We start from the raw sequence: 27131 nt of genomic DNA on the forward strand, positions 1-27131 counted from the left end.
ACCGTCACCTCTTTGCCATCCTTGAGGGTTAAATTAACATATGGTACCACAGGAAGTTGACCAAGTGATGTCAAAATAGCTCCATCATCTAGTTGTCCTGTTAACACCTCCTAGTAGATATATATGACTATATTAGGTAGTTACTATAAATAGCATTACCTCATCATGTACAAATATGGTAGTCCCTTGTAATTTGGACACATCACAGTTGCTAGGTGACAACTTCTCCAATACTGAACTGTATTCTACTGGACCATGTGCACCTGTGGGTGATCACATGATCACTCTGAATCACATGACCATTTAGTGGATCACAATGATCACTGTATTGTATCATAGATAATAGAGTACATAAAAAGGATAAGAAACGCAAGAAATTTCTGGTTTGATTTCTGTTAGTTATGCGTGACTTGGAAAGACAAAACAGTTTTGTGCTCAAGCAGTGTTCTAAGCAGCGTTAATAGTTACAGCAAGTATTTAGGCCTTTGTGAGAGATTTTGGCGAGAGAATTCAGACCGTAGATTTTGTAACAAAGCATATCGCATTAACTGTGATTGTTACACGCTGTCATACCTTCACTCATAGTACCTTCATGCCCCGTCCATACCACTTCTTGTATAGCCGGTTGCACTTTCAAATCTTGTGGTAAGCTAGGCGTGTCACCAACACAGTTTTTTACCGTTGCGTTGTACTGCTAAGTGGTTTAACTTTTGGTAAAAATGGAAGAGACTTAGTCATTTCTTTGAGCAACAGTTCCTGTTTTGTTCTGATATTCCCTCTGGTTCTCTCTGTTAAATGGTAAGAAATAGGTTTATCACAGTTAAAAGGATAGAATATATTTACAAGAAAGTTATGGAGTTTAAAGTAATTCTGGGCCATTATTTTTTTTTCACTTTCAATCTCCTTTAATTTTACGTATAACTTCCTTGAAGGTTGGTACCATCCTAGTTCCCTCGATTACTTACTTGAGTTCATTGTAGCAAAGTTTCAGTTGTTAGTTACAAATTCTGTCATTACAACAATTTGTTTCTCTTTGATACAAGTGCAGCAAGTGTAACGAGTATGTCTGTGATGCAATGCACGGAATTCCAATAGAAATGTACGTATTTTGTGACATCACATTATGTCTCCTATCCCTTTCATGTCCTCTATTATCTATGATTGTATACACTATGGTATGAAGGTACAATAGTTCTTGCAAGACAACAATATAGAAATGATGTGCATGTAATTTCTACACTTAACTGTGAAGTTAACAAACAACCAATATGATTGGTCGAATGTCTTAACTATTTCTACAGTGTTCCCTTGATTATCCAACCCCCATGGTACCAAAACATACTCAAAGTTCGGATAATCCTTACATACAGAGCTCTGTTAAAATACTCTAATAAAACATTCATCGTAGACAAAATACTCTAATAGAGCAGTCATCATTTCTACTGTTTGGATAACCAAGTACTTGGTTCAGATAAATGGGGAGCACTGTATATGGAGAAAACCTTACAGTACACACAACCATACATGGTCTAGCCGTTATATTTAATACACATTAGACATTGATGTGTGTAACTTACTGTCTTTGGTTAGTTGATATAGCGAGATCTTCTTGCCATGACAGTTGAACAACACCCCAGCCTGTAAGACAAGTCAGTGTGAGTAATAGTAATGTATCACATGGTAGTGTGGTATGTTGACATTTTCTAGTTCAATAGGTATGTGATCCTAGTTTGGTGATCCTAGTTGGGTGGGTAGACTGGAGCAATGTCAGTACAAGGAAACAATAATAGCAACTGGGAATCAAACCTGAACCTCAGGCCAGTGCTCTAGCCACTTGGCCTCACTGCCTCATACACACACAATACACAACTATAGTCCATACCTCCAGTAGTAACCTCTCATAGCTCAACACATTTTCTCCCACAGGGTTCTCCAGTAACAATGTTCCGGTAGTACCACCACATCATATACTGGACCCCGGCAACACTGACATGTTGACATAGCGACATCGAGGGGGACCACTACTTGTAGCAGTAGTATGGTATTGTCTCTTTGACACCAACCATAACTTGAGACTGGCTCCCTCCAAACCTTTGATCTGTGGGGGCAAGAGAAATGAATACAGTAGATCTTCTAAACTAAAATGGTTTCAGGAAATGATAAGAAGTGTTCAGGAAATGATATGAAGTGTTCAGATAAGTGAAACATACAGATAGGTTTATATTGTACACAGAGTGTTCAACTGTTCTAACAGAATACACACACAAATACTCTAATAGAACAGTTGTTTTAATTTGGGTGGGTGTTTACTGTAATATTTTAGTGGATAGATTTCAGGACCAAGACTGTTGGTTGCTACACAGCGATATGTACATAACATCTGGCAAACTTTATACAAGACACTAGTAGAAACCCGACGTGGCATGTGATGCACAATAAACCTGCACTGTATCATGTATAGGTGGAGAATATGCAAATCTAAGGAAGGGCCAAGGAAAGATGTACCTTGCCACCCAGGACAATATTGACAACAAAAACAGTCTGGGAATTATTCACACTGTATTGCAAGTACAGATGTTAATGGGTTAAAATATGGTAAACACTTTCCTAGGGTTAACAATGAAACTGTTAACACAAGGAGGGTAAACACTTTCCTAAGGGAGGTATGGCTACTAACAAGGTTTCACGTTAACATATTATGTGTTGGTACTTTGTTGTCAACTGGTGACATTTAATTACCTTTTGTTCATCTTCTGCTATGACATCAGCACCAGGGGCATCACCTGGTGAAATATCACCCTTTGTTGCTGTGGTGATGTAGTCCTTATAGTCACTGATGACATTAGACAGTTCAACAGCTTTCTTCAGGTTTCCCACATATGAGTACACTATACTGGCTTCATCACTAGCCTTCAACCCTGCCTGTGTGGTGGAGAGTGTTGTTATTAAGTGTGCATGTAGTTTGTGTGTAGTGTTGTGTGTGTGAACAAATCCTTTCTCATCAAAGCGAGTATTCAAAGTAGTACAGTGTATATTTGGCCAAGAATACCTAAGGACAAACTTATCATTGAATGATGATGATGGCGTTAACAAGTATGAGAGTGTGCGTGCACATGTGATGTTATATGATACATGGCAACCATTACATGGTAATGCTTACCTTCTTCCTCAGTTTCTGTATCTTGTTCACTACCTCCCTAGCAATTCCTTCTTGTTTCATCTCATCACTTGGAGTACAATTGAGTAACACTAACATCTGTACGTGGAATAGGCTATTATAATACTAGCAGTATCATTATCAAGTGACTGTAACTAGTTGTGTAAACTAGAGCATTAACCTGACACGGTGTCATAGTCATAATGAACACTTTGGGACTAAAATTACAAGTACCTTTTCTATTGTGTTCTTACTTCTTACTTTGGAGAGTTCCACACTGGTCTAACACACACACACACACACACACACATCGCACAGACATACAGACACGCACTGCACCACACACACACACACACACACACACACACAGACACTACACACACAGACAGACACTACACACACAGACAGACACTACACACACAGACAGACACTATACACAGACAGACACACACACAGACACTAAACACAGACAGACACACCTTCCCATCAGAGTGTGCTTCATAGTTAGAGGACTGAGAAGTATCAACAGTGTAGAGTAGTTTAATGTCTTCTGTTGTTAGGGTGTGGCCAGCAACTACCATTTCCCCTGATGACTGTAACTCCTTGATGTCATCTTCAGTGAAAGCTGTAACAATGTGAAGTGACAAGCCACAATGGTAAACATACTACAGTAAGTAGTCCAAATATGTACACGTGGGTGCTATGAGATACGAAGCTTCATTGCTATATGAAGTTAACCTACCTAATATAGTCACTATCCAGAGTGACTCATTTGTTACAGTACGTAATTACGTACAACACACTGTGAATTTCAGTAGAAACAACCCAAAGTTGAGACAGAACTGATGTATGCATATATAACACGCTCAAAGCCTGCAAGTCATGACCTTTGCTAACCACACACTACTTTAGCTGACGCATAGTGCACCAGCCATTTACTCAAAGGTAATGTAAGTAGTTTAACATAAAGTGTTTTTTTCACTTGGGACTTGTGAGAAGGCTGATGAGTCAAAATCTTGTCACCAAAGGGGCTAGTTTCTAAATAACTGCAAACTATCTGTGATTATAACTAAGGTCTTGATGGGAGCATGTAAGAAACATAACTCGCTGGTGTTGCAACAACTGTGCTTCAAGAGTTGAGACTTTTCCAGTTTTTTCAGTATCTGAGGCAGGAGAATTTGTAACAAACACCACAGGCAAGCACTGGCAAAGCTCACCACAAAGAAGCCAACATGCGTACCCCGTCACTTAACTGCAATGGGCCATGTTGTAACAAACAAAGACATACCTTTGCTGCCAGGTTCCTTGCCAAGGTTCATTAAACTTCATGTAATATGGAGAAATACAGTCCTGTAGTGGACTGATATCTATCTTTAACTACTGCTACAGGCCACAGTGGCTAGTTGCAGGCTACTGCAGATGCTCTGAACAACACAGGCAGTTTGCGGTTATATGGAAACCATCCTTAAAACTTGAATGCAAGCAGTCTAGGCATGTTCTGTGCGTTGAAAGGTCTCTTTGATGCAGTTTGGCCCTACAATTGAACTATTTTGATTGATTAACAGTTACATCACCTAACATGTTAATAGTGCTTTCCTACGGATCCTCACCATTAATGGCTGCTGACACTTTTTTCAACTCTCCCTTAAGTCTCTTGCCAAGTCGTTCACTGTTCGGTTGTGCCTTCAACTGTACATTGTATGGCTTCTCGTCGGTCTCAACAACTAGTTCTTTGACAGTCAACTCCTGCATAGCAACAGTGTGTAACCAAGTGTGTAACCAAGTGTGTACAGTATGTGTGACTGACCTCTAATATATAACTCTTTAGTGAGCTCACATGATCTCGGACAGACTGGTCTCTGTGGATCACCACAACTTCTGGAAGAGGATACTACATGAAGTGACAAGAGGAAATAATACAAACCAGTAAAGTGTGATAGACCATTGCTTATGATATAGCTACAGTAGCTGTAGTGTATAAACTCTTATGTGCATATAGTAGACTATTATGATTACAATATCATAAAAATACGAAGGTCTGGTTATATGCAATTAAACTACACATGTAGCTGGGATGACCAGTTTCTTGTGTTCAAGCTTGTAGTGTAGTGGAGTAATAGCTAGTACTGAACAATGATATTGTTTTATTGGCCACAACTAAATAAGGATATGCCTTTAATCAAGACTCACAGTAGTGAGGCACGCACCAGTAGAGCAGAATAAGCATTTACATATACCATGCTGACCAGGGCATTGCAAGGTCAGCACTTAATGGCTCCTGGCCAACACACACTATCAGTAATTACTGTAGCTGTTCACTGTTGACTCAGACAGTTTACACTATGTCCATATCACATGACCACCATGTGTCAACAATGAGTCATATGTTACTCCACATATGGTCATGTACTTTGTGGTGAAAGTTAATTGCATTACACATATACCATGCTATACCACAATCATGTAAACAAACACACACTCCTGTACACACAGCATACATGCATGCACACTCCTGCACACACAACATACACGCATGCACACTCCTGTACCACAGCATACACGCATGCACACTCCCGCACACACAGCATACATGCATGCACACTCCTGTACACACAGCATACACGCATGCACACTCCCGCACACGCACACCCATACCCACACCCATACCCACACAATGCTATGAGGGGTGTACACATAAAACACAACTATCCTTATCTTAACAGGTAACACCTTCCTATCCCTGATCACCCTTCCTAGTTCAATCACAACCTGCATACTGGCCATTGATTGCTCTATCTCTATATCAACCACTGCCATACTGTAAGAGTACAAGTCACCTAGCAACAACCATAGAGATCATGTGATCACTCACTTAGCCCGAGGCATCATCAGATAATGGATACTGGCATTACCACTATTCTGACTGGCTACCAACAATTGCCTCAGATTCTGATACATCAGCTCCGTGAGGAATGGAGTGAACGGTGCCTGTAGTAGTGACAATATATTACAAGAGGTAAGTGTAGTCATATTCTGTCATTGTATCTCTTTGTTATGGACAGTTTGGGATCTAAAACTTTCAAAGAAACTGTAATCAGTTTAACCTACTGGGACCAACATCATCATTCCTAATATGGCCTACTGTATCATTTTAAGAGAGGTATTGTAGGTATAATCAGTTACTACACATTGTGGTCCCATTGAGTTGTATGCTTTTAGTAGAGTATTAAACTGAGCTGTTGTATACAGTATTCGATCAAGTTGTCCTTCCCAGGACACTTTTGTACCAGTGTTTGCTTTTTAATTGCATAAACACACACACCCAACATTAGTTCAGATAACCAAACCTCTGTTGTTGGTTCCACACACACACGCACGCGCACACACAGACTTACCATCATTCTACACATGGTGTAGAGCACATCATACAGTGTATGTAGTGACTGTAGACACTCCTCCTGGCCTGTCTCTCCCTACCGGGGAGGGGATGAAGAGAACACACTTAGTGACACACTAGTTAATGGACTCAGTAACACACCTTGATCCTTCGCCTGTTAAACCTGACATACCAGTTTGTCAACTGGTCAATGAAACGAACTAAACGTGGCACAACAGTGTACAGCCTGTAACCTAGAGGAGAGTGACATGGATATCACCAGTATACACATGTAACTCAAGAGCTACACACTATAAACAATTAGATTTTTATTGCCAAATTGTATCTCAAGAGATGAGGTCTTGATACACTTGATATCTTGTGCAGTATCTTACCTCAGAAATTATTTTACTCAACACTTGGACATGATGACTGAAGAATCATACTTGGAGACAAAGGCAAGGCATCTATATACCCAAGACAATCTTGTACAGTGAAGTCAGTGGTCCAAGATTATTAAACAACGTCCATGTGCAACATCTCATAATTATACTACCCTCAAAACCAAATCCATCTCACCACCAATTCTAAATTGATGATCTCCTTTGTAGCTGAGCCTGAAGCCTCAAATAATGCCATTGGTAATCTAATCAACATCTTCACCAACATCTACAGCAAAACTTGTTGCAGGATGCAGTTAGCCGGTTAACAAGTTGACCTAAAATTGATGAGTATGCAACCTAGTGGGCCAGGTGACTGGGACAGCAGCCACTTCACTACAAAACATAGTAAAACCGACTATTGTAATAGGTACAATGATGACAAGTTTCACTACAGTAAATAAGCTGTTAAAGGTACAGCAGTCAATGAAAAAGACATCCTCCTCCAGTGTCTTCTGAGTTCGGTAGGGGGGAGGGGAAGGGGTATGGTCAGTGAGTCAGAAACAACATTTTATAGGCATGGGTAAACTTTTTATGACTATCATCACCACTATTGCAGTTGCTGGGTCAATTTTGCTATGATTCTTTCCTGGGGCCATCTTGTACTTGTACTGACTGGAACTAGTAACTTCTATGCTGACAAACCCATTGGCAACAACAGTGAATACAGACATCTTGCTTGCAAATCCCAATAAGTCTATGGAAATACAGCTCAATGATCCACAAGTTGCTACTCTTAAGAGATACTTTGGTTCTACCCGAAGTACTAGCTCACAGATAGTCACAATGCTGAACATAGCAGCAGTATTGGAAACCGTTACAAAATAATGTGGCATGTGTCACAACAGATAATACTACAAGTATTGCCTGGAATGTTACAGCAAGATGGTCACTTACTTCCACTTCATGGGCTAATGATACTAGAGGTAAAGCACTAAGCCCCCCTAAGCCCCCCTAAGCCCCCCTGGTTTACTATCCCATACCCTTAATCAAGAAGCTGCAAACCTCAGCACTTACATATGATTGAAGGAGTGTAAAGAGCCATCCATCTATGTGACTATCAAAGACAGGGTGTATACAGCCTTTCTGTCGGGTCACTAGTCAAGCTTCTGTAGAGAATACGCAACTCTTTCTGCTTATCTTTGTTTCAGAAGACTACAGAACAGAGTTTCATAGAAATGTAAAATTAATTTGATAACATGTTCTAAGCGTAACACAGAAACTAGTGACAAGAAAGCTGCTGGCTCAGGCACTGGTCCACTACACAAGAAAAGCAAACATCCAGATGAGTGATCTTAGGGCCAATGTATGATAACAGATACAAGTACGTATGTGGTACATCTACTACTGCTCTCTACAGAGGTGTTGCCATGGAGCTGTCCACTGAGATAGTTGCCATTTTGATAAGGTAGCAACCACTTGGCATTGTTTTCCCTGACTACAATTAGTTTGGGACTGCTGTCACGGGACACATGTCTGTATGTACCAGATTTTCCAAAGTACTTATACTACTGTTCTAAAAGGGTCAGTCTTTAAATTGAAACCCTCGTCATTGGGAGACAAACAGTGAATGGTTAAATCTCATAGAACTACACAATTGTGGGCACAACTGCAATTGCCAATGATTATCATTGTACAATCATGTGATCATGTGATCATGTGATTAATGTATTACACAACCACATCCACAGGAATGGAGGACTCAATTACTAACACAGTGAAATACTTACAATATGTGTGTATTCCAAGAAAATAGTTATTTGGATGCTATGCTAGGAACAGATTTATCTCCATATAGTGCGTGCAGGTATGTATATACGTGTGTTGGGGTTTGTCTTCTAAGAGTAGTAGGGTGGTTAGAAATAGTGGCAGAAAGAGTATGTATGTGTGCTGCAATATTAAAGCCATTCTTTGAGCCACTATTGGGGCTCCTTTCAAAAGCCTGATTTCCTCACTATTCACTATGTCATATGACAAGGACAGAGACACTAGACAATGCTGACTGTCTGTCAAACTTACACAGCAAGACGAACTGCCAAGATGCTATGGACTAAACTCCAAACATCCTAAAATTGTCCAGATACACTTGTACATTATCATACACTTTATATATAACTTGTACCATAGATACTATACTAATAACACGGGATTGGAAGCTCTGTTTTGCACGCCGGCACTCCTCGTTGTACCGGAAGTAATTAATTTGATGGTTGCGTCATGTCATTAGTTATGTTGCTATCTTGGTTGCTATGCTCTATTATCACAGGATGGGATTTGACTCTTGTTCCACGAGCTTAAGGTGGTCCGTACAAAACAAAGAACTGTAATTTGTTACACTAAGCCACACTCGAATCATTTAGCTTCGCCATAATTTCAGCAATTGTCTGGAAGACGCTTAGAAATATCTGAAACAGGTACACAAACTATGTCACTTGTCATTTGGTTAACACTAAAAATCTTCTGGAAAAAGTGTTGAATTAATTATACCAACGTGCGGCACAAGCCCATTGGAATTGTCTGTACTTTAATACAATTCCATTAGTTTTCACTGTATGTCTTCAAATACTTGGCAAAGAGTACAGAATACGGTTTCGTAGTGTTCCCCAATTTACGTTGTGCTACAAGACAATTTGAGCTTAATTGCACAGAAATACTAGCTCATATATCATCTTATACACTTACCTTGGTTCTTCACTACCCTTAGCTAAGTTAGCATCGAAATAACCAGACTTTTGTAGCCTTCACCAACTGAAGGCAAGTCCACGAAACTACAAGGAGTGCTTATTTGGAATGTACACGCTATATTGAGCCCGCAAACAGAGCTTCCAATCCCGTGTTATTAGTATAGTATACATGCTTGTACACACTTACGGTCCATTTCTTCATGAACAAAAGACAACAAGCTCTGAGTGAAGGACACTATCCACTTGTCCATCAGATTAGTACTAGTATAGGTCAGTGTATCATCGTGTTTAAATGATATTCCTTCCTCCTGGTAATTAGAAAACAATGATAGGTATATGTGTAATGCAGCACAGGAAACATCTATGTACATCTACATTGTTGGATTTAAATAAATAATTGATGCAACATACACACATACGTATGAATAACTCCAAGACAATGGTGACCACTTTTGGGATAATGGAATTCCACTTTTTTTACTATAATACACAGCAACGCTTAGCCATGGATATGACTTAAATTACTGGTAACAAAATCTTCGCCTTTTCATACAGATCAAAGTTTTGACATGTTGAGGTCATGATCATTAGGAGAGATTTCAAGACACCAACATGATCCAGACAATATTTAGTTAAAAGGTCCCAATATCCCTTAGTAGGACACCTTGATAATCAGGTCACTTGGTCCCAAGGAGGTGGAGGGTGAAGTAGCCAGGTCCCACCAACACAGGACCACACCCACTACTCACAGTTTCTAATCTCTGCACATTCTGCACAAGGAAACGATAAGCATTGTACCATGGGAGGAACACATCCTTCACTACGTCACGAACACCATCCTCCTTGAATTTGAGCACCTCTGCCCTGACCACCGCCGAGTTGATCAAATATAACCTGTATGACCAGCATAACAGGATTAACGTGTATAGCGTAACAGTATGACAGTACCAACAGTGTTAAGCTCACTCTTAGTCCCTACAAACCTTAGAGCATCAGCTCCATACCTGTTCACCACCTCCACAGGATCAGGATAATTCTTCAACCTTTTGCTCATCTTCTCACCATCTCTATGATGATGTCACATGATGTAATGACATTACATGATGACATCACTACACCTACACACTTAGCTAGTACTAATCCATTCACAATCAGGTTCTTATAGGGAGGCTTGTTGAATAGCGCTGTGGAGATCACCAGAAGGGTGTAGAACCTACAACATTAACAATAGGATAGACAGACATACAAATTGTACCAAATTGTCAATGTTGAACCTCATTGTACGTCATATGCTGCTATAACAGATAATGTACAGAACAAATACCTACAGTTTTGTGGTGGAAAAAAATTTCACAGCCACAGGCACAACATAACAACATAATACTGTAAAATACGTTTACTTAATACAAAGTAGGGAATGTATTCAAGAGCATATAATCTTTGTACACCAGTTACACACTTACCATCCTCTTGTTTGGTCAATCCCTTCAGCAATGAAGTCAGCCGGGAAGGTAGCCTCAAATTGTTTTTTGTTCTCAAATGGATAGTGGCTCTGAGCATACGGCATGCTGTGAAACCATACAAGTGATCACATGATAATAACACAGGGGAAATCACCTTCCACTCTCAAACCAACAATCAAACACTTCACTGATCCGATGTAGGGTAGTTCCTGGTCTAGTCTTGGAGGGAATTGTTATGGGGTCCACACTGTGTAGCGTGTGGTGTACAGGACTGACACACAGAGATGGACCGGCTCACTTCTCACAATGCAGGTCGGTCACTTTGACTCCTGACAATTCTCCTAACTCAGCAATTGATCCCACACACGCCACCTAACAACAGGGATATATTACGTAATGGTTATGCACTAAACAGGAATGCTTTAGAAAGAGAGTAAATGGAAACTAGTAAATTAGTTGAAAGACAAGCTTGCAGTATTACATATATATCAGATTGAAAAATATTATTCAATATCAGTTATCAGCAAAATCTCATATGGATGCATATCTATAGTATACAGCTCTGTATTGTTGTAAAAGACCTGTACTGGAAAATTTCTCTCAGTTTAACCAGTTGTGATTGACCAAATTTATCTCTACACATCTTTCTTTCCAAGCTATAATCTCAAATATTTAAAACTGGGCATTTCTCAATACTAAATATGTGGTAAGATCAGTTTTTCTACAAACAGTCACAATTTTCTGAACCTTAATAGTTGCAGTGTCATACCTCCTGGAGATCATCTGATACCCACAATGGGATGGGAGTTCCCCAGTATCGGTTACGAGAGATGGCCCAATCACAAGCATCCTTCAGCCAGTTATGAAACCTCTTGTCCTTAACAAACTCTGGTACCCTGAGGGGTAGAATAACAATTATTATTATGTACTACAACATACACATATTTACCAATAACATTTCTGATTATTCTTCAACAGTTTATCAACAATACTCTCAACTCTCACAAACCAGCTGGGGACAGCTTTGTAGATGAGGGGGGTTTCCGACCTGTAAGGGACTGTCCCTATTGATATCAACCACACCCTCTACTCACCTCCAGCAGAATGGGTAGCTGTGCTTCATTGTGCTTTGGTGAACAAGACGGCCATTATGTTTGAGTACCTTCATGATCCCTTTATCTGCTGACTAGTGTACAATAAGATTATGAAATACTACAAATACAGCATGTTTTCAGGAAAATACACCTAGCATACCTTGACATATTGTCCCTTAAAGTCAGTCACTTGACTAGTGAAGCAGCCAGTCTCATCTACAGGACACACTACCTGCTCATCTTTCCTGATCACCCCATAATGTGTACATACCCTGAAGTCATCCTATAGCATGTGTGATGTCATGTGACCTCATTGGTGAGATCATCTTACCTCACCAAACCCAGGTGCTTGATGGACCACACCAGTACCACTATCAGATGTGACGTAAGTATCACAAAGGATACGGAATGCTCCCTGATCACCACCCGACTGCTTCATCTGTAAGGGAGAATAAGGATTTGGTATAACAGCTTTCGCATCCTCTATAGCTCACATGGGCAAAATAAGAGAACAATGGTTGATACTTCTTGTTCAGTAGGGAAATCCCTTTGAACCTGTGAAGAGATCATATCATCACTACAACTAATCCAGCTTATCAAACCTTTCCAATATAGCATACTCCTCAGGATTCTTGAACAATGCCTCCAACCGGTCCTCCAACATGATGTAAATACTGTTGTTTGATTGGTCTAAAAAAGCCTTAATTCACACACATAACCTATAATATGTGCATGTATACAAGATTTAAGCGTTCAAGTAAACCAAGACTCTGCTCTGGATACTTTGTGACAAACTTAATCCTTAAACCTGTTTAATTAACAAGGATTAAAATAATACTTAGAATGCTACATAAATGATAAGGTCAAAACTAGCCGTGTAAACAAAATTTTCGGTAAGGAAACACACAAATTCTGTGCACACATACTTTTATAAAATGGTTCATAAGTCGATGGTGGTTTGCTCCTATCACTTCTGTTTGAGTCGCTGTTAAATTTTCTATCAAGCCATATATGTCACGTGAGTAAGCCCACAATTGAAATTAAATACGTCGCAAGAGCTTTGAAACACGGAGACATGATTCACTGTTATTCATCACTTCATACAAGTAAGCCACTGTAGTTACAATGTTCATTTAACCTTCTCCAAGTAGCCCAGTGAACAGACTTTTGATCAATGTGTAGTTGTAGGTTATAAAAATTAAGTTACCCCACCTAGTGTCACCATGCATGCTTATACCGTGTAAACATGCATTCCCAAAAAGATCTCTGCAGGTTTACGGGTTAAAGCAGTCTTTATTAGTGAGGGGTCTAAATAGGACTATGAACAAGTGTTCTGATTATCAAGGTGTTCACATTTTAGGGTGTTCTTTTTGATGCAGTTCCATTGTAAGCAATAACAATGATGCAATTCCCAACCATTTAGACCCAAATAGTACTCAAATTTAAGTCTCACCTTTAACCTTAACATAGGTGAAGTCAGGGTGTACGCAGAGAGCTAGATTGCTAGGTAACGTCCAAGGAGTAGTGGTCCATGCTATCACACTAACATTAGGATCATCATCAAGTGGAAAATTGACTATTATTGGAAAAATAAGCACCACTAAAATACATTATTGCACATGAAACATTGCTAACCAATACAAAAAAACACCTAAAAATTTCCTACTATACAAGCACCTCCTTATATAAGTATATAAGCACCTACCAGCAGGATCTACAGCATCCTTGTAATTCTGACCAGACTCAAAGTTGGATAATGGTGTGTTACATCCGGTAGAGTAGGGCATCACCTGATCCAACAACTACTTTGTCACTGATATATTAAAATATGCCCCTCACCTTGTAACCACGGTAAACTAGCCCTTTGTCATAAAGCTGCTTGAACACCCACCTGTATTATCACCATGGTAACCAATGTTAATAATTCGACCACATACCATATAGACTCCATAAACCATGGATACAACGTCTTGTAATCATTATCAAAGTCTATCCAGCGTCCCAACCTTGTAACTATCTCCTGTAACCAGAATATAAGAGCACCCTTAAACATAAGCACCCAACCCTCTCAGTGCTAGAAATAGCTACATAGGTCAGCCATTATTAAGATATTGCTCATATGACGCTAATCATAGTAAATTTCCCAACTACAATGGGTTTTGGTCACACACAATGGTTAACAGAGGTTGATTTTGTTAATCCTAGCACTGAGCTGGTTGCCCTCTTATCACAAACCTTCCATTCAGTAGAATATCTCATTACAATCTTCCTACATTCCTTGTTATACTCTCCTATACCCATCGCCTTCACATCTTCTGGGCCCTGTAACGTAACAATGTAAGGTAATGAGATGTAGTGTACTAACATACTGTTATGTCATACATGAAGCTGTCCCTTGTCAAAGATAACCCAGCAAGATCAATTACCAATATAATAATAAGTACTATTATTATAAGCTGAAGGTTACTGGAGTTGGTAAACCTTGCTGTTACTGACTCTCCTTTACTTTTCAGAGCATCTATACAAGTAGTCAACTGCCAAGTTGGTCAAATTAATGATGGCACAGTAATTTACCCAAAGGAACAGATGAAGTGGTCTGGGATGACTGATTATAGCAATATAGTCCACATAACAGGCTCTAGCTAGTGTGATACAGACATCATGATCAACCAATAGTAGTCCAGGTCAGTATATATCTTAACTAAGTGTCTGGATTATGTAGGTGTCCTCAAGTGTCCACATTAACAGATTTATATACCATGCTACTCACCTTTATACCGAGGGTTTTATCAATCTCATATTCCACTGGTAGCCCATGACAATCCCACCCAAACCTTCTCTCAACATGATGTCCTGTCTGGTGGGCATACCGTGTCACTGTGTCCTACACACGTGGGGTAGGGATAACACACAGCAGATATGTCTTACACTATTAGGACTACACACACCTTAATAGTTCCTGCTAGTATGTGACCATAGTGAGGTAAACCTGTTGCAAATGGCGGTCCGTCGTAGAAGGTGTACCTACACAAGGGGTTCGCGGTGTATTCTAATACATTCGTGCACGATCACAACTTGTCATAAGGTTTTTTACAGACTAAATCAGACAGCTACACTAACATACAACTCTTATATTACCTAGGACCGTCTTTGGACTGCTTTAAGCTGGTCTGGAACGCGTCCAATTCTTTCCAGAGTTTCAACGTCTTTTCTTCCTCTTTAGGAAAGTTTATCTGGTCGGGCACATATGAAGACATTTTTCGCTTGACTACTTGACCGAAACAGACACGCCAGTAAGGTAGTACGGTGAATCTACGCATGCGTACAACTGCATGTGGGGGGACGGGGACTTGCACACCGCTGACGTCAGCATCTACCTGGTCAGCGCCTTCTAGTGAACAAGACAGGAGGCATCAGTGAGTTGTTGCTAATTGTTTGTTTAGGGGGGTGTTTATGTGTGTGTGTTGTTTTGTATGTGCTTTTTGTGAAGGGGAGCACGTTTACAGGCTTAGCCTTTTGTGTACCCTTGTCTTTTGACAAAAATGGATAATCTAATCTAATATTGTGACTTTTCGGATTCCTTGTTTCGATCTTCTGCCCACCAGCGCGTATGGCATGTATGGTCCCCCGTATATCCAAACCACTTTTTTGTATGGGGACGGGAAAAGAGATAGTCACTTCCATACTACCAGTTGATAACCATTCCTTAAAATCTGGTGTATTTCCTAGTGATTGGAAACGTTGTAATGTAACCCCATTTCAGTGGTTAGTCCGATTAATTGTTGCCGAGCTCGATTGTTGCAAAGTTGTTGGAGAAAGTTTTAGCTCTACAGTACACAGAGCATTATACAGATAATTCCCTAACCACGGGTAAGTATACCCAAAAATTCGTTTGATCTGCCCACACCGCAGTGTTACATAGCTATTTGCATAATCTGTAAAACTAGATATCCGTTATTCCAGATTCCACATTTCCAAAGTGTAATGATCCAGATACGTTTTCAAATTCTCCGTAAAACTCAAAATTTAGCTCCTTTATCAAGATAGTAAATAGTGTTCCATTATGAATATTCTGTTTTAACTGCTCTGTTAGAGTATATCGATTTTTTATATAGGATTTATCAATGCATACCCTTTAAGGTTGTACCGATATGCATATTACCAATATCGACTGAATGCTCATTACTGTAGCCGATGTGCCGATATAACCAATAGTGATTATATATTGTTATTCTTCAATTCTTCATAAAGGGATGAGAAGTAGAAAATCACATAAAGTTTGTGTACATTGCATTTGTAATGATAATGTAGATAATTGCATGGGCGGACCAATCTACAAGGTCTGTTACAGCTTTACCACTGACCCCTTTCATGGACTTGGAAGCCAAATTGTTATGAGGCAGCTCCTCAAACAGTGATTTTAGTGGGATTCCAGACTCTGCAAAGAGCAGTTAACTAATTGCATGGACAGCCCATAAATTTAGCCTGCTATAACCTTGCAATCATACTTTTCATAGACATACACACCAAAGCAGTTGAAACAAATAATTTTTTTACTGCATTCAGCACTTTCATGTATAATTATTACTGTCTCTATTGATTGATTGTGGGCTTCAGTTAATCGGCTAATTATTTCCGCTTCATTACCGATACTGATATTCACAAATTAGCTAATATTGGCTGTTACCAATTATTCAACTTATTATTAGGGCTGTGAGATTATAGCAATTCTGGAATTAATTGTGATTGTTTCTGAGCATCATGATGTTGATGTGTTTCATACAGTACGATAGAACTGTATAGGAGGGACCACAAAGGAGTAGGCATGGCCCATGAAGAAACATCACCCAAAAGCCAGCCTCTCTTTTCCCTGACAACGATGAAGCAGTATTGGTTAGGTAAAACTAAGCCCAAACAAGTCTTCAGATTGACCCGAAACACTTTCAACAAGTTGCTATAGAATTTTTTTTAATTATTAAACAGAATTTTCTACTGACTGACTGACTGACTGATGCCTTCAGGCAAGTGTAACTTGATAACGGCTAAGGCTATGGGTTTGAGATTTTCACTGTTCAACATCGCTTTGACCCAACAGGTGCCTTTTGGCATACTGCATTACGTACAATGCATTCTTCATGGACTTACCAGTGTCCTCCTTTGTGTCCCATTCATCTTTGCTGACAGCAAAAAGTGTCAATTTGGCAGTAGCAAATGATGGCTTTCCTTTGCAACAGAAATTATTCGTACTTTTCATATAGGTTACTTTGATTGCAGAGGTGCTTTTCGAACAGTTCTTGATGTGTAATGCTGTGTAACGGGTCTAACATAGCTCACAACGAAGCATAATGGATGCTAGAGAGTTCAGCTACATCATGGCCTGAACCCCCCTCCCCCCTTAACGTCATTATGACGTTAAGCGTACCAAAATCAGTTTGGAGATGCCCCCTAAGTTCATGAAGAATGCATTGTATTTGTACGTACTGCATGCGGTATGCCAAAAGGCACCTGTCGGGCCGAAGCGACGTCGAACAGTAAAAAAAATCAAGCCCATAGCCTTAGCCGTTATCGAGTCTGAAGGCATCAGTCAGTCACAGTCAGTCAGTTACTCAGTCAGTAGAAACATACAGTAACTGACTTCATTACTTGGGTAACGACATTTGCAAGTAAGGTAACTTGAGTTATATTACCTGTTTTTACAGCATATTTCGTTATATTACACAAAAGTAATGCACTTGTCAATTTCATGCCCCACCCCCCCACACCCGAGCGTCCCCACACCCCAGGTGGGAATTTGACATCACTTCCTGTCCCCACCCCTGGGGCAATTGACAGCTGTCCAATGATTCACTAACCGATTTTCGGTAGTTGCATTTCTAAACAATAAAATCGCACATGCTATAATTTTACTAGTTACAGGGCAGGTTTATTACTATAGTCGCATGCATGAAATATGCGCTTAGTCATCCTTGAGGTGTTGTCAAATCCCCTACTATGGGGGTGGGGGATTTGACAGCCGATTTTTCCCCAGTAGTGGGGAATTTGACACCACGATTTGTCAAATCCCCTGTATCCCCCCCCCCCGGGGGTGGGGCATGAAATTGACAAGCGCATAATAATTATTATGTAACGCGTTACCCCCAACACTGTTCACCTTCTACTTACCTCAGATAGCCAACATGGTAGAGAACGCTGTTAACCATATGCCATCATCTGATCTGCTCTCCACTTACTTTACCACACAACACATCAGGTGAGCAAGGCTATGGAGGGTACATCCCACACTAGAGCACCTTCTCTTGTCACAACCATAGCTGGACCGATAACTTACCACCCCCCACATTTGTGAATGCCATTGAACTCTTATAACAATTTTCATACAAACACACTTCAAACACTAAAACATTCACATTGCAACTGGTGCTTATTAATGTGACACCTGAAGATCACTACACAAAAAAATCTAGCTATGTCTATTAATCAACTTGATGGTTCCATTTGCATAGACTTATACACGACATCTATAGCCTCCTTCATAAACTGGTCAACACCAACTACAAAAAGAAAATTGAGAACTACATTAAACTGTTTTGCATATATGCCTGGATGTACATAAACAATAAAATTATTCTATAGAAACAATTATATAATTACATTCTTTTCATATCTTTGACCAAGCTATATGACACACAAATTCTCACCTAACCCACTAAGTGAGACCACAAACCTCTGGAGCACTCTGGGAAATGCCAGACACACTTGACAATTGCACCCTAAATGATGTAGTATGGCACATCATGATAACACAATACACACCGCTGAAGAATCCACACGAGGCCAATGGGCTACAACCAACTATCACAGTTCTCCAATTTGTCTGTCCACCAGTCCAGAAGTAACGACATCACCAAACAGTGGCCCTAGATGTAATAGAAAACCATTAAAAGATAGGAAGAAATGTAAGCCACATGACCCTCACAAGTGCACTATAACAGATTGCCTCACCTGTAGTGATGACAACATCATTTCCTGAAATCAAGAATTAGATTATTACCAAAAGTTCCTTCTGGCATGTGGACTCTCTTTCATTCCTATGGTCAGACATAGTGAACAGATTATGAAAAACCTATGAGAGTACATTAAAATATGTGAAAAATAACTATACAAATATGCACAGATATGCCAATTTGAACAGTTAACTATCAACTAAAGATACTAAATTTTCAACCTAGTAAGACCACAGCATGTGGGGTATCAATGAAATAACAAAGGCTGCTACTTGAGATTTATCACCATATATGTAGGATGGTTGTGGTCTAAATAAGTTAGACTTCAAAACACAGGGTTCTATGGAACTTAGAAACCCTCAGGCTCTGTAGTATCACATTCTCTTCATTTGGGTGCCACCCCCAACACAGGAATTTCAGGTTACAGTCTTATAATTATACAAACATCATAGTAATCGCAGTCTTTAATGGATTTTAATGGGCTACTACCTGTAATGTAACATAGATGGTATTATGTTACTTATGCTGCTAGCTTTACCAGTATATTAGCTATGCCTATAAACTACATGTATCCTCATGTCTAACAGTCAGGGCAACTGATAGTTGTGTGTGAATTAATTGTAGCTGCTAAAATTAGAATTTCAGAGCATAATTAGCAGCATGGTCAAGACAGTTGACTGTAGTGAGATCTTGTGCTATATATAGTTTTATTCCCTCTGCATATCTCTATCTCAGTGGAGGGGGAAGTGCCAAAACACTGGTAAGTATATAATGTTAAGTAGTTTTGTATGGATGATGTGGACTTTACTAACATATGCAATGTTTCACAGACTCACATTAACGGTAGGCTGTCATACTTCATTTAGCCAAAACTCTGTACTGAATGCGCGTCTACTTGCCTACGACTCTTCCATGGGTATTATTCAAATTATGTGAACATGTAACCATAGATAATGTATGTCTGCAAAGTAGTGGACAAAATGGAACGCATACATTATCTATGATGCAACCATGGTATCAGACCAGAAGAGTTTCCTTCAGAGGATGCATGGGTAATGCTTTTAGCTACCACAAATGTGGTAACCTTTCTACTGTTTAAACTTCTCACTACTGCACAGGCTCCAGAAAAAATATTTGAACAGCAAAATATCACGTGCCAGAACTAAACAGAAATAAAATTACAGGCACTTTTGGGTTTAATACAGTAGATAGCTTGATAGTTGCTGTGCAGTCACAACAGACTGGTGCTGCCACAAAAGACTGTGCTGTTCTATGGTGGTTGCATGTCTTCTTGTATGAAGGTATGTATTTCTTCTGTGAGTGTATAACTTTGGCAGATTTTTTTCAACCTGAGCTACTTGGCCCCAAAAGTGTGGAGACCAAAACATACTTTTGAAAAATAGTGTGGAGGCCATGGCCCCCTGACCCCCCAGTTATGGTGGTACATGTACGTATCAGCATGAGGAATACTTGTGTTGTGATGAAAATACTACTGTGTATTGGAGTTCACTATTGTTCAGATGTAACACTATATACAACAGGTACCATATGTGTTATAACAGTAGCACAATCATTAGTGGCATACTATTGAGACACAACCAAGACAACTGTTTTGGTAAAATTAATTTTTAATAGAGTAATTTGGCATCACAAAATCAAATTGCTCGAATAAATTATTTGTGTGTGCCTTAATTGCCTCCGGATGTGTCCTTGCTCATTTAAATGCTGTTCCAATACTCACAGGGAAACTCTACTGAGTATAGACATTAGATATACAAATATAAGGTGTATGGTGGTCCTAGAATCAAGGGAGTTCCATACAGGGGTCAATTCATAGTATCACTGTACGGTAGTGCTAAACTTGTTTTAAAATTCCAGTGTATGTATAGCTGCATCACATATTTGTTGTGCAATTCTTACTGTGGTAGTTTTTGATATATATGCTCAAGCTTGAGGGCACATGTTAGAAGGATTTATAGTTGAATTGTGGTACTAAGTTTATTTGTATGTGATGAACAATTATTCATGTAAATATAGGTAGTAATGTGCAAGATGGACAAGAATCAGTTGATGTATCTGTAATCAGATGCTACCAAGAAGCTCTAAAGAGAGGTTCTAGATCTTGCAGCCAATTCAAGCTTGTCACCTTGGAGCTGAAGAAGCAGGCAAGACAATGACAATTAACACTCTTTTAAACAAGCCCTTCCAACCTACCCAGACATCTACAGTGGTAGTGTCCATCAACTCTTGCAGTGTTGATCGTCAGCTGGCTTCTACTAAGTGGCATACAATCACTGCTACTTTTCGAATATCTGAGATACCTAAGCAGCACCGAAGTGAAGTCAAATCCACCATATCTCTGATATCAATAGAACACACCTCACCAGTAACACCTACAGAGCCAATTCCCCTAGAAGTCATTGATGCAGCCAAAGCCACAGCAGCTAGTGAAGCAATCTCCTAAGATGGCATGATCAGAATTATTGTCTTTGATATTGGTGGACAGGAAGTATATTTTATAATACACTTCCTGTGCTTGGCCATTGAAGATACAGCTTTGTTGGTGTTTGATGCTTCAAAACAGCTACACGATCCAGTGATCAGTCGACAGCGTTTTGGTAGGTTTGGGAAAAAAGATCAAAACCAGGGGAATGCAAATCAATATTGAGACCATTGAGCTTCTACTTCACTCTGTGTACAGCAGGCACCAAAAGGAGCAACTTCTGCTCGTGTTCCTACAATTTTGATGGTTGGAGCACATGCTAGAAGAGCAAGAGTCTATTGCCAAGATGATTTATCAGCTGTTTGATGGTAAGCCTTTCTTGGAGCATTTGTCAGAATCCGCAAAAAGAAGCCTTCCATTTTATTGGTAACAGCAATCCTGATCCAGAGGTTGTTGATCATTTAAGGATTACCATTTTGGAAGCTGCTGAGTGGGTGATCAATGCTACATGTGCACCCAATTGTCTACCTCAACTTTGAAGGAAAGATACTGGAAAAAGTACAGACTGCAGTTAGGCTTACACTGGAAAAAGCTACTGATTTAGCTAGTATGGCTGGTATTGAAGGAGAGAAAAGAGGTTGATGCACTACTTCAGTATTTCACCAAAAGGGAATTCTGCTTTACTATCTAGAAATGCCTTCTTTGAGAACTGAAATGTTCATATCTCCTCAGGAAGTATCTGATCTTGTCTGCACAGTTGTCTCAAATAGCAATTACACTCCCAACACTGCAGTGCTTCAACAGTCTTATGAGCGTACAACAAGTATGCTCTTCTTGGTGAGCCACTGCTTGATTACATGCTAAAACAATCCAGCCGGTCTAATGATAAGAATATTTTGTTGGGCTTATTAGGTAAGTTTGACCTAGCTGCTGAGCTACCTTCAAACACAAAGTTTCCTCGTGAGTTGAATGTGTCAAAGAAAGGGAGGGTGTTCATGGTCCCTTCTCTTCTTGTGTATGATGAGAAAGTTACATACTGCCCTATAAGCAAGGAGATATTTGTACTCTCTACTACTTTGCAAACAGATTCGTACCAGAGAGTATATTCAACAAGTTAGTAATGAAAACCATCCAATGGCGCTGCCAGAAAGGGCATCTCATAAATCGGTTTACAAAATGTCACTACAGTGTATGCATATGTACACATGAATGTATGTATATGTATGTATGTGTTCATATAATGCAATGTAATGTGTGCATGTATTCAACAAGTACTGCTAAGGTTTATGTTAAAAACTTTTATCATATAGCATCTACAGAGGAGCAGCATACTTCTGTTTTGAAATAGGAGAATGGCAACAATTTCAGCTGCAGTTGTCTCAGCCTTAAATTGAATACTTTATCACAATTCAAGATGAGCAGTGAACTGGTGATAAGTTACCCCTACTTCTTCATCAATACAGGGAATTGTTAATCTGTGTGGAGTCCTTCATCTCAGAGATCAGCAAAGTATGCATGCCATCAGCAACACCTCCAGTGACTTGTTTACAGTGTCCACTAAACAATGATGAAAAATCTCCACCCTATGTCATCCTCGATATTCATCAAAAGAACACATTGGTGTATTATGAAAGATCTAAGGTTACTAAAATTCCTACAAAGCACTACCGTTTTCTGTTTGTGCCAACATTGAAGGTAGCTAAATGCATTAAAATACTCTAGTAGTGTAGCTAATTGGTTCAGGGATATTTTTTGTACAACAACCTAAACTTTAAGGAACATATTACTAAGCATTTATTATAAGAATCATTGTGCATGTTGTTTACAAGGATAAGCTTGTGAATAAAGAGTCCTATGTGAAATGTTTTTACTTGCTAAAATTGTTCATTTTCAGGCTATTCAGCATTAGAAACTGTTCCTGCTCTCCACGATAAAGGTATAGTTAACTATACTTTAGTAATGCATTCGTATCTTCAGAAGTTTAGCTGTCATATCTAGATGCTTTGAAACTATATAATATTGTATAGGCATTTTGAACTGTATTTTTGTATAGAGTTGATTATCAGTCAATGAAGGTCTCCACACATTGTAATGCTTTTCCGTCCTTCTGGGCTTTGTTTTGGTGTGTGTATTATTATTTTTTTGTTGTTACCAACTATATACATAGCACAGATGAACTAAGAACACCACTGTCTATCCAAATAATTATACTATATGTGGCACATATTTTCATGCAGTAATCAGTTTTGAATGTGTTTCTTTATATAGTGCCTAAAATGTCTCAGTTGATCAAAGTGGTAGTTCCAAGGGTCACCACTGTTGGAAAAAGGTTGCCTACTGTTTGGAGGTTGAATCAAACACTTACAAAGAAGCAGCATCCCGATGAGCCAGAGGATTCACGCATAGAAGTATTTGATCACTGGCTATCTTCAAATGATGGTATACAACCCAAAACTTGGAGTGTACCGCTTAAGACCATCAAAGAACATACACAGCTTACAGCATCAAGTGAGGAAATTGAAAAAGAATTGGAAAAATTGTAAGTCATATTCAATTATATTGCAATACAGGTGTCTATTTTACAGGTCTTTGCAAGCAGAACATTAGTTCGTTATATACTGAATAATACGCACAAAAACACACATGTACTATGTATCCATACACAATTCTCATTAATTATCTATAATGTGACAATCTCAATAAAGATGTCAATACATACCATCCATATCACTTACATTGCTGTTTTGTGACAGCTTTCCTGATAAATATTTGTCAGCTATATACATTCATTTTATTCTACATGTTGTATGGCAAGTAGTAGCGTTTAGTAGTAGTGGGAAGACTTGCTTGCTGCAGGGCTTCAAAGTAAAACAATAAACAATCAATAATGAGAATAATGCATTTACATACACAATATCACACACGTATGCATAATACACAAAACAGTTAATAGTTGTCATTATCACAATGCAAGTGTGCAGCCATTATGCTCCATGCAAATTGGACATTTCTCTCTGTGACAATGCCTTGTATAAGATTAGTAGTGTCATGATCCAATCATTTCCATCCAACTTGAAGTCTTGTCATTATCTTTATGAATTCTACTGTCATCCATATCAATTCTGCCAAACTAAATACTGCAAAATGGCATCAAGAAATTAAGACAGGAAAACTCGATGATTGATCTTATTTGTACTGCCTCACTTTACAGCAAACATTGATGCATCATGCATGACATCATTTTAATAACAAATGACACAAAAAAAAGTAACAACTGTCCAATTGCCTTTCCATAATTTCTAAGATGACAGTTTACAGCTTCAGTAAATGCAATGACTGTGGCAGAGGAAGTAGTTGATGTAAGGGGGCTGACCAGAATATGGAATCTCTGGTAGCGGGGCCTCCCAGATGCTGTAGCCATTTTAGCTTTCACAAACAGTCTCAAAGTTCACCAAAATTAACTTATAGGTACAATTTGAAGTATTTTAACTAAAACATCAGATTATAATTATTTGTAGTTGTAATAAAAACCTATTTTGGCAATGCATTAATGAACATAATAAATTATCCTTCTTGGAGTGGGGCTGAAAACTGTGATATAGATCTTTATACTGTAATAGAATGCTCACCCTAATAGAGCAGTCAAGCAAAAACCTGTAGTAAAAAACTAAACATATATATTTTCCTACAGCTACTGACCTCTTACTTTAAGAGTTGGTGTCTTACCACTGTACCAAGTGTTTCCAGGTGGCTATAGGCTGTTTTGTACTGCTTCAGTATAAATGCTCAGTGAGATATCATTCTGAGAGGGGCTTAAGCCCTCCTCAGCAGACTAGCCCCTCCCACCTATGTGCATGCAATTATATATATTGAACCACTGTTTTGCTCTTGCCACTTTGATTGACTCAGCACCATCAGTAAACACTTTCAATGCATGGTAGACTTTCAGATCACAATGGTTTGTCTTGTCATTGTAATCAATACAGTTGGTCATTATACAGTGACAAACACCACTTGTGGTGTTATAAATACTACTGTAGGAATTTTGACTACTATCTGCTGATTCTATGCACGCAGCAATAAAGGTATTGTAAAATTCTCCACTTCTTTGCTTTCCACCAGTTGCAATGTTTAAGGTAAAGGAAAAATCTGTGACATAACCAATTGTTCACCTAATATCATCAGTTACTGTTTTCCTTATGGTCTTAATTGTTCAAGTTTAGTTTATTTTATTGATTCAAAATTAATGTCACAGTGCATAATATATTATCCTATAAAATAATTTGAGCTACACATGATACGATATAATTATTATCAAGAGTTTATAGAAACACATTATTGTGCAACTTTAATGAAAAGATTCACTTCTACAGTCAAACAATGACACACCTGAGCAGCTGCAGGTGTATAGGTGACTTCCTTTGTTGTGTGCATTAAGTTTTGATCTACAAGTACAAGGAAATAATAATAACAATAATAATTGAATTTGATTAGGGATCATATCTAGAATACGTAGCAAGTAGGGAAGTTGCCCATGCCTTCTTTTTGCCGTTCAATATAGACATGAATCTTGAATCTTCCTTTGTCTTCCTTTGAATTCCATTATTGTTCTCTACTACTACATATTCATGGTATAGGGCAGTTATAGCTTCATGCTATATAACCATCATGTGACTTTTGTCACTTTTCTGTATAGGCCTGAGTCTATGTTCAAAATTTTGCCCAACATACTTTTGGAAATATCCAAATATTATCACCTATATTATGCTCTTTAGGTGTTTCCATTATACTTGTGTTATGCTCCTAGATTTGCAACATTATCTTGGAACACTTATTACTAAGTGAACACTCTATTAAAGTGTTTCACTACAGAGTGACTATTCTATGAGTATTAATCTAGTTTCCACTAACTGTTCTATTAGGGAGCATCAATCTATTTTCATAGAATTAAGTTCCATAGTTTGAAATATCCATCTAATATTTTAACATGATGCTGGTATAGCACTCCAGCTTATTATGCATTTTATTATGCCGGCATATTTGATGCAGACCTACAAAGATTGTCCACAGTAAGAGGTGTGTGGAATGGATTGCTTCTCATACTGTGAAAGCAAACACATACAGATATCCAAAGATACTTGACTGCTACATTTAACCACCTCACCTTTCCATTTTATAAAACCCACAAGACCATAATAATAATAATTATTGTATAAAATTCTAGTAAGCTGACAGAAATGATGAAAACATGTCAAAATACAAGGGACCACTGTGCAAGCCCTAGAGACACACATAACAGGCTGAAGTAAAGACACAAACACTAAAATGTGGTGGACACTGTTGACCAATATGAGCAGAACCTTGAATATACACACACAAACAATTGAAATTTTTGTAGTTAATAGTTGTAGGAGGCAGGAGGCTTTTTTAGGTGGCAAGATGAACATAAGCAAAGATAATGTAATGTACA

At 38.8% G+C, this 27131-nt stretch overlaps 2 protein-coding genes across 11 annotated transcripts; one reads left to right on the plus strand and one right to left on the minus strand.

Annotated features, from left to right (window-relative positions):
* Positions 1-159: 159 nt before the first annotated feature.
* On the minus strand, positions 160-15562 carry LOC136252541 (isoleucine--tRNA ligase, cytoplasmic-like). Its single transcript, XM_066045017.1, has 34 exons — positions 15353-15562; positions 15163-15238; positions 14985-15098; positions 14450-14536; positions 14152-14234; positions 14054-14105; positions 13920-14004; positions 13668-13790; positions 12817-12904; positions 12709-12769; positions 12546-12653; positions 12375-12497; positions 12215-12306; positions 12070-12168; positions 11890-12016; positions 11419-11492; positions 11275-11367; positions 11121-11225; positions 10784-10870; positions 10641-10724; positions 10407-10551; positions 9845-9965; positions 6696-6787; positions 6553-6630; positions 6030-6145; positions 5873-5975; positions 4965-5048; positions 4768-4903; positions 3637-3782; positions 3161-3256; positions 2740-2922; positions 1883-2098; positions 1578-1638; positions 160-286 (listed from the first exon to the last, which is right to left on the minus strand). The coding sequence occupies exons 1-32, from the start codon at positions 15532-15534 to the stop codon at positions 1964-1966; spliced, it is 3378 nt and encodes a 1125-aa protein (XP_065901089.1). The 5' UTR covers positions 15535-15562; the 3' UTR covers positions 160-286; positions 1578-1638; positions 1883-1963.
* LOC136252543 (uncharacterized) lies at positions 15537-24444 on the plus strand. 10 transcript variants are annotated; one of them, XR_010699610.1, is made up of 6 exons: positions 15538-15630; positions 21256-22850; positions 22972-23356; positions 23556-23597; positions 23930-24200; positions 24247-24444. XR_010699610.1 is itself a non-coding variant. In XM_066045019.1 (4 exons), the coding sequence occupies exons 1-4, from the start codon at positions 20654-20656 to the stop codon at positions 24285-24287; spliced, it is 444 nt and encodes a 147-aa protein (XP_065901091.1). In that variant the 5' UTR covers positions 16862-20653; the 3' UTR covers positions 24288-24444. The 10 variants fall into 10 exon arrangements, 2 of the variants coding, with proteins under 2 accessions (XP_065901091.1, XP_065901092.1); XR_010699611.1 differs by having other exon boundaries at positions 21256-22621; XR_010699612.1 differs by having other exon boundaries at positions 21256-22573.
* Positions 24445-27131: the final 2687 nt, after the last annotated feature.

The sequence above is a fragment of the Dysidea avara genome, chromosome 4 (genome assembly GCF_963678975.1).
Source record: "Dysidea avara chromosome 4, odDysAvar1.4, whole genome shotgun sequence".
NCBI lineage: Eukaryota > Metazoa > Porifera > Demospongiae > Dictyoceratida > Dysideidae > Dysidea > Dysidea avara.

Excerpts from the sequence above, each read along its gene's own strand:
- LOC136252543 (XM_066045019.1), top strand. The coding sequence starts at position 20,654 with ATGGTGGTACATGTACGTATCAGCATGAGGAATACTTGTGTTGTGATG. Across the intron at positions 23,598-23,929 it reads TCCTGCTCTCCACGATAAAG|TGCCTAAAATGTCTCAGTTG; the intron begins GTATAGTTAACT and ends TTCTTTATATAG. Across the intron at positions 24,170-24,231 it reads TACACAGCTTACAGCATCAA|GTGTCTATTTTACAGGTCTT; the intron begins GTGAGGAAATTG and ends ATTGCAATACAG.
- LOC136252541 (XM_066045017.1), bottom strand. The coding sequence starts at position 15,534 with ATGCGTAGATTCACCGTACTACCTTACTGGCGTGTCTGTTTCGGTCAA. Across the intron at positions 14,235-14,449 it reads GATATTCTACTGAATGGAAG|GAGATAGTTACAAGGTTGGG; the intron begins GTTTGTGATAAG and ends TTCTGGTTACAG. Across the intron at positions 14,005-14,053 it reads TAGTTTACCGTGGTTACAAG|GTGATGCCCTACTCTACCGG; the intron begins GTGAGGGGCATA and ends TTGTTGGATCAG.